This window comes from Eimeria acervulina, genomic scaffold (genome assembly GCF_000499425.1).
Source record: "Eimeria acervulina Houghton genomic scaffold, Eah_scaff608, whole genome shotgun sequence".
NCBI lineage: Eukaryota > Apicomplexa > Conoidasida > Eucoccidiorida > Eimeriidae > Eimeria > Eimeria acervulina.
In genome coordinates, this window is record NW_013547248.1 from 7,432 (window position 1) to 14,960 (window position 7,529).

The 7,529-nt window shown below is 55.1% G+C and overlaps 2 protein-coding genes across 2 annotated transcripts; one reads left to right on the forward strand and one right to left on the reverse strand.

Annotated features, from left to right (window-relative positions):
- On the forward strand, positions 1–1,680 carry EAH_00044290 (regulator of chromosome condensation domain-containing protein, putative; the record flags this gene model as incomplete). The annotated part of the gene is made up of 1 exon (XM_013391665.1): positions 1–1,680. One exon carries the CDS (start codon positions 1–3, stop codon positions 1,678–1,680), a length of 1,680 nt encoding a protein of 559 aa, XP_013247119.1.
- Positions 1,681–2,637: 957 nt separating this feature from the next.
- EAH_00044300 (thioredoxin, putative) lies at positions 2,638–4,482 on the reverse strand (the record flags this gene model as incomplete). The annotated part of the gene is made up of 1 exon (XM_013391666.1): positions 2,638–4,482. The coding sequence occupies one exon, from the start codon at positions 4,480–4,482 to the stop codon at positions 2,638–2,640; it is 1,845 nt and encodes a 614-aa protein (XP_013247120.1).
- Positions 4,483–7,529: the final 3,047 nt, after the last annotated feature.

Here is a 7,529-nt window from a genome sequence, read left to right on the forward strand (position 1 = left end):
ATGACACTTGCCGCAGCTGCAAAGAGATCTGGGTTGTTTGTCGGCCACGGGAGTTTGCCTCGGCTACATTTGGCCTGGAACTTCTTGCATTTCTCTCCCACAGGCTCGGGCACCGGCATAGCAGGTGCAGCAAGCGTTTTGCAATCAGCTCCAACTCGCTTGAAGAGCAGGAACAGCTGCAACAGCAGCACTACGAAGTGCAGCAAAAGGAATGGCCAGAGCGCCAGCGCCATCTGCGCCCATTCCCTACCCCGCAGCACTCAAGGGGGGGCCGCTTTAGCCGTTGCCACAGCAGGTTTCTCGGTTTTCGCCCTTGGGTGGCAGGGCAGAAACAGCAGCAGCAGCAGCAGCAGCAGTGGGAGTAGAATTGCCCATTGCGCCTCGTGTCCTTCTAGGGGATCTCGCGTTTACGTGTGGGGATCCAACATCGACGGGCAAGTGGGCGTTGGCTCAGCCCTATCTGTTTCCCTCCCTGTGGTGCTTTCTTCCTTACCACTAAGGCCCAACGAAACCGTCCTTAGCCTTTCAGGCGGGCCCCGCCATTCTGCTTGCGTGACATCGGAAGGCCGGGTCTTCTCATGGGGGAGAGGAGGTGCAGGTGACTGTGGGGGACCCTCGGCTGCTGAGGGCCCCCAAGAGGTTCTGCTGCCGCTGGAGAAGGGGGACCGACCTCTTTCGGTGTGTTGTGGCAACGGCTTCTCTCTGGTAGTTACTGAGATGGGGTGCCTGTACACGTGGGGCAGCAACAGCCACGGCCAGTGCGGTCGGCCCCCCCACGAGGCTTCTTCTGACCACCAGGAGTTGGGGCTTAGCGCAGATAAGTCTTTCTTGAAGGGCATTGACAGGCGGGATGTCTTTGGGGGGAGGGCGCGATCTTCTCCTTTCCTACCTCCTGGGAAGGTGGGGGGCCTTCTGGCCACGCGAAAGGTTGTGGGGGCGTCCTGCGGGGACCGCATGTGTGCTGCAGTTACATCAGACGGGGAGGTCTTTGTCTGGGGAGACGCGCGGGCAGGGGGGATGCATGGAGGCGACAGAACCCAGGAGGGAAGGCCCCTACCTCATGAACCGCGTTTGGTGCCCCTGCCAGCCGAGGAGGAGGGGGGCCCTGCACGGGCTGTCTCCGTTGCATGCGGAGAGAGCCACTGCATGGCGCTTAGCGAAAGGGGTTTTGTGTACACATGGGGGAGCAACTTCTATGGGCAGCTCGGTCTGGGAGGAGGCCCCCGCACCGTGGAGGGGCCCCAGCTGGTTTCAGCGTTGAAGGACCAGAATGTGGTTGCCGTTGCGTGCGGGGCTCAGCACAGTTTGTGTTTAACACAGGATGGGAAGGTGTTTGTGTGGGGCTACGGCAAAGACGGGCAGTGCGCAGAGCCGACCCACCTCGACGTACCTCTGCCCCTTCAGGTGGACTTCGGGGACTCCTCAGGAACGCCCTCAGTTGGCCGCTGCACGCAGATCAGTGGGGGGGAGGGGCACAGCCTTGCTTTGTGCGGAGAAGGCAAACTATATGTTTGGGGCCGCGGCCGAGAAGGCCAGCTGGGCAGGGGGGGACTCATAGAGAGCCCTGCAGCGTCGCGGGACGTCCCCGTTGAGGTCACTCTCGGCGACAGTGAGAAAGTTGTTTTAGCCGCATGTGGGGGCTGCCACACTGTTGCAGCGACGAGGCCATCCACTGCTTGATGATGGACCCCACAGAAATAGGGTGTACCACAGACACACGCACGAAGACTGCCGCCAGATGCCGCGGTGTTCGCTGCGGTGACACCGCACATTGTCTGTTCTTGCGTGCAGTAAATCTAACTATCAAACCTGTTCGAGCCTTGAGGCTCCTCTGGAGTATGCCAGAGAAGTCGTAAAAAAAATGTTTGTTCTCTACCACTACTAATGCTACTACGGACAGCCACCGTTTCCCAAGGCATTGGAGCTACCGATTCTAGGCATATTATATGGTGCTCCCTTAAAGACCCCTAGATATTTAGTCAGGAGAGCATAGACAAAGAAGATTTCCAACTAGCTGCTTCGCCGCTGCCCTACTGTGGGCCAAAGGCTCCGCTGTCTAGTGAGCGCTGCCGAGCCGCGCGTACAGACACCTCAAATGGCCTAGCCGGGAGAGGCGGCCAGAAAACAGTTCTTAGCTGATACACCCACTAAACACAAGGAGGACCCTAAAGAGGGGCCCCTAGCAAACCCCACTAGGCAACCGACAAATGCTGCAGTTTGCCGGAAGGTTCCCAACTATACACTGGAGCACCCCTCCTTACCCACAAACTTGGAAGAGGGCCCCGTTTGTCTGACAAGCAAGCTGACTAGCCAACCACATGCGTGCCTGAGGTCAATTCGTATCAAGAGACAGGTTGTTCTGGGTGTAGAGGCACTCACTATGCTATGCAGACACCCCAACCACCATCATGCCAATATAACTTCGAGCAACAGAGCGGCGCACTTGCCGCGAAAAGCTCTTCCTCGCTCGCCCCCTGGCGGCAACGGAAAAGCCCCTCGCGGCACACGCAGCCGCAAACCAAACTGTGGAGGTGCTCTTTATCTCCACCGCCAGCATTTGCTAGTGCGCGCTGCTTTTCTGCCTGTGCAGCAGGAGCAGTAGCAATAGCAGCAAGATTGCACTAAGGTGACGCCAATTTAGAGTTCCTCGAGGACCGAAGCAGAGACCTTTTCGTTGGAGTTTGCGATATCTCTGCTCATCAGTTCGTCCGGATCGAAGGGAGAAGCGCCCCGAACTCGAAGGCTGAGCCACCTGAGCATGTCTCGTGTGCTCCTGTCTCCTGCATAAAGCAGGGGTTCCTCGTCTCCCCTCCTATACAGGTAAAGGGTGGGGTATCCGGCGATCGCAACGCCATCGACTTCATTCCGAGTAGCATCGATGCGTGCAATCAGCAGGCCAGATACGTCAGCGACCCGCATCGCGAGCTCCTTGTATGCAGGCTCCATCTTTCTACAGAAGCCACACCAAGGGGCATAAAACTCCACAAGGACATTGGCTTCTTTCCTCACTTCCGTTGCAAACGTCGAGGCCACTAAGGTTCGAATCCGGCCTCTGGGTTCAGGTGTATCCGGCGGTGTCTCGGACCTGAAATACGGGGACAGCGTCTGCGAGAGCACGCCCGAGACAAAGGCATCCATCGCATCTTCAAGCGCCTGCTTCCCTTGATCTGGAGAGGGAAGAGGGGAAGGGGGACGGAATTTCTTTGCAGGATGTTGGGGCCCCTCAGTGTTGCGGCTGACGTGCATGATGCGCACTTGGGGCAACGTCTCGTCCTCGATTCCGAGGAGGCTCATGAGCTGCTTCTCAAAGTTCTTTTTGTTTCCCGAAACAGCAGCGGCGACAGATATCCGGTGCTTCTCTGCCACCGCGCGAAAGGCAGCAACAAGAGGGTCTTTCGGTGAGACGTTCCCCACCTCTTTCAGCTGCTCTTCATGCTTGTTCGAGTCCAACAGCAACAGCAGCTTGGGCCGCACGTCACTAAAGAAACTGCTGCCGATGCTCTCTGCATCAAATAGAGACACCACGGGAAACAGCCACTGCCGCACGAACGCGCGCAGCTCCTTCACCTCTCCTACTGGGCCCTTGTAGATGTGCACCCCGGCCTCGTCCTTGTGGGGTGCGAACACCACAACAAAGGGTGGCTTCAGCTGTCTAGACACCTCGCTGCTGCCGCGCTCCTTCTCAGGGAGGCGTGGCAAGACGTGTTTGTCTACCAGTCTCGTCGTGAGCTCGGGGTCTGCTGTATCACCGAACAGAACCTCCTCCCCGAAGGCCCGCGCCACTGCCTGAAAGCTCCCTCGGTTATAATCCGGAGGGATTGCCGCCACTACCACGACGTGTCCGTCGTCTGAGGTGCCTTTACCATCGCTGTTGCTGCTGCTGACGAGCTCATCTAAATACGCTGCAGAGGTGATCTGCTTGTCACGGTCAACCTTGAGATCTACCCAGTGCAGAATGTGGCTTCTGTACCGCCGCCCTTCGTACAAATGTGCCACACCCTCAACGTATAGCCGAATCGTCGGGTACTCCCGGATGTATTCCTGGTTGCAAAGGTCTTCGTTGACGGTACAGTCGACCTTCGCAGTGACCACAGGAGGCACATGGTGCGACAACAGCTTCGCTGCTGCGTCCAGTTCCGGCAGAGCTGAGCGCGACCAGTAGCACCACGGCGCGTAGAACATGACTAGGGTCAGGGGATTCCCTGCCATGAAGCCGCTGTAAGAAGATCCATTCAGAGAAACCACCCCGCTATCTATCACTGCCTTTTGGTCAGTTGTAGCCTTGGTCTTCTGATCCTCCGAATACACCTGACTTTCTGTCTGCAAACCTACCTCCACCTCTGCAGCACTCACGACGCCGCGATGCGCAGCCACGAAGAACGACAGAGCCAACACAAGCAGCAACTGGGCTGCCGCCTTCAGTCCGTACAGACTGCCGGGGGCCCAGGAGGGCCCCCAACTCGCTCTCGACGACACCACCATTTCTCAAAAAGGAAATATGCAGATGAAGCAGGCGGGCGGGGAAGCTCGGACACTGGGCGCATCCAGAAGGCCAGCCGCACCGACCGCGTGGAGGCCCCCAGAGTTGCGCTATGGGCGTGTGAGTTCGTGGGCGTACAGAGCACTGAGGAAGAAAATAAACAAAAAGAAAAAAGGAACAGGCAAGGAGCAGAAAACGAGGAGGAGACGTGGAGGAGGTGCGGCTGCGGCGCAGATGAGGGAAGCAGCCGCCCCGCTCCTAAACAAACCCCCGTCCAATGAATGAAACCAATAAGCCAACTATGCAAACGCTTTTTCCTTTCTCTCTTCGGAACCTCAGAAACACAACGCCAACAAAGGCAAGAACAAACAACTTGTTGCTACACAAATAACATAAGTAACAACCCAGGGCTCGCCCGTAACGACAGCCGGTCGCTGAGCGACACTTCTTCAGCCCACACAATGCAGCCACCGGCCACTGCATGTAGTCGACGAAACAACTGCTAATTTTGTTTATATATTAAGCAAATTCTTGTGCAGATTTAGCTTGTGCTTTCATGCATTTCCCACGTAGGAGTGTATTACTAGAGCTTGCTGGTGGTATTCATCTATGTCTTCTCACCTACCTGCCATGTGCGAATTTGGGGACTCCTTTCGAAAGGCCCGTGGACTCAGCGGAGATTCATTTACGCCTCTTCTACCTTGCACCGAAACTTCCATTTTTCTGTCTACTCTCTTCTTCCTTTCGAGGGATCGACCCCCGCAAGCCAAGAGCCAAACGCATCTTTCCACGCACGCTCTTAGGAATTAAAAGTAAAGCAAGCTGCAGCACTGATCGATATCTGTAGGTGCTCCTAGTGGAGAGAGTCTGGCAAGACACTGTGCGTAACTCCTGCTGCTGCACCTGCGGTGGGGTTGAAGCTGCATGCATGAACATGGTTTTGTGCTTTAAATATAAACGAGTGTCTACGTGCATTTTGCATGCCTGCCGCATGAGATAGTTCATCCATATGTTAAAACTTTAGCGGGCCTTGTGAATGCTTCCCATTACGCGGCTTGAGGGCTGGAGGTGAGGATCCCTACCGCCCCATAGAAGCTGTAGTGCTTCTCATCTACACCCTTGAGCATAGGGCTAGGCACAGAATAGATAAGGCTGTAGGCAGGGAGGGTAGCAGGAAGAGCAGAGCTTTAGACTATTCGATTTTACTGACATTTATGCTGCACAGGCTGACAGTCTGTTGCTCATTCACCTCTCCGATGACTTAGAAAGTAATGGAACCATATATAAACTGTTATTCTCAAATGCTTGAGAGCAGAGCGCGCAAGCACTCCGGGGCATGTGGTGGATTTTTGAGGACTTCAACAAAGATTGATAGAGTTCGCGCGCTTGCGTTGAACCCAAGCTGCACTGATGCAACAAATTGCTGCTAGAAAAGTTGGGATTCAGTCTGGGCTTCACTGTCACGTCCTTCTCTCTGTGTGTGGGGCTGCTCCCCACCTGAATAATGGGTTCTTCTGTTCTACTGCATTGGCCTGGCATTCCTTCAAATGGACTACCCTTGTTGCTAGTCACGATTTCATTTAGCTTCAGTGCGTATGGTAACTGTGGATGCTTAGAGATCGCCCCATGGGCTAACGCCCTACCGGGTCGCGAGTTTTTAATATACATCCTTTTCGCATGTTAGGCCTGTTACGTGTGTGATTTCGATGACTTTGTTGCTAGCTCTGTTTAGGGGTTGTTGCACTTGGGCACCTTATCCCTACAGGGTTCAGCCAGTTTGCTCGATGAACAGGAATATTAAGTGGAGCCAGTGCAGCAGCCACTAGCCGAGCTCCTGCCAGTGGTGCATGCTTTTTCCTACTCTGCAAGCATTATGGGCAGGGGCCGCGTGATGGAGGAAACGTCTTTGCTGCGGCGCTCTGAGGGAGGGGGCGTTGTTGTCGATCTTCATCTTGTTGCGTTTTCTTATTGAACACATGAAGCAGATAACCAAACTGAGGCTCCTCGTCTGCAAAAGCTACTCCTCGTTGCAAACCTTCTTCATGTAGGCTTGCATGCACGCTGCGCTGCATGCGGTCCGTGCTCGCCGCTAGCAGGCGCTTCTCAAGCTGGGATTGTGCGATTATGTCTGGCGTCCCCGCAGCACCCCGAAACGCAAAATGCTGCTGTAGCGGCTTTCACGGAAACGAGTTGAGGGTTTCTCCTCGCTGTAGCACTTAGACCCTACTGGAACGATTCCAATAGTCGTACATACCCGTGGCTAGCTAGCCAAAGCTAGCTAACCATAGCTAGCCATACACGGCTAGCCAGTTGCAAGCCAGCTGCCAGTGCAGCTAGCAAGACACGAAGCAAGTACCCAGGGCTCACGGCACCGTCAGTCAGTTGAGGCTCAAGAAGGAAGTTACTCAACTTCACCACACTGCTGCAATAAGCATCCCTTTGACAGCCGAAACAACGCGGCTAACAATATCAGTTCTCCTCTCAGATCTCAGTCTCGATTTTTTTACAGGTCTCAATTAAATACCTCCTGACTTGCCTTCAGGCGCGCGGTGCCGTGCTCACTGAGCACACAAACAAGAGTGCTACAAGAACCCGAGACAGCAGCAGCAGCTGCTGCTGCTGCGGCGAGAGAAACCTTGCAGCGGATTCACTCATTGCTGCAAGGAGCCGCTTGCCTTCCAAAACAATGATTTGAGAAGCTGCTGTGTGCAGTCACCTCTGCCCCCAGTTGTGCCCCCAGTCGCTTCGCTGGTTGGTAACGTCTCGCTTGTACGTTCGCTCCAAATGTGCGTGGCACCACAGGCCTCCTGCAGCAGTAAATATCAGGTCCAACTATTCATTTGCAGGGTTCTCCTCGCCATATGCCGCTCTACTGGCTGAAGAATCATCCTTCTTGAGCAGGGCCCCACGTAGTAGAGAACAATGGAAATACCGACAGGGCAGGCTAGATATTGACAAGCGAGACAGTGCACACAACTGCAGCAGCAGTAGCAGAAAGACCAGCGACAGACAAGGTTACAGAACTCTGCTAAGCTACCTACGTTTCCGC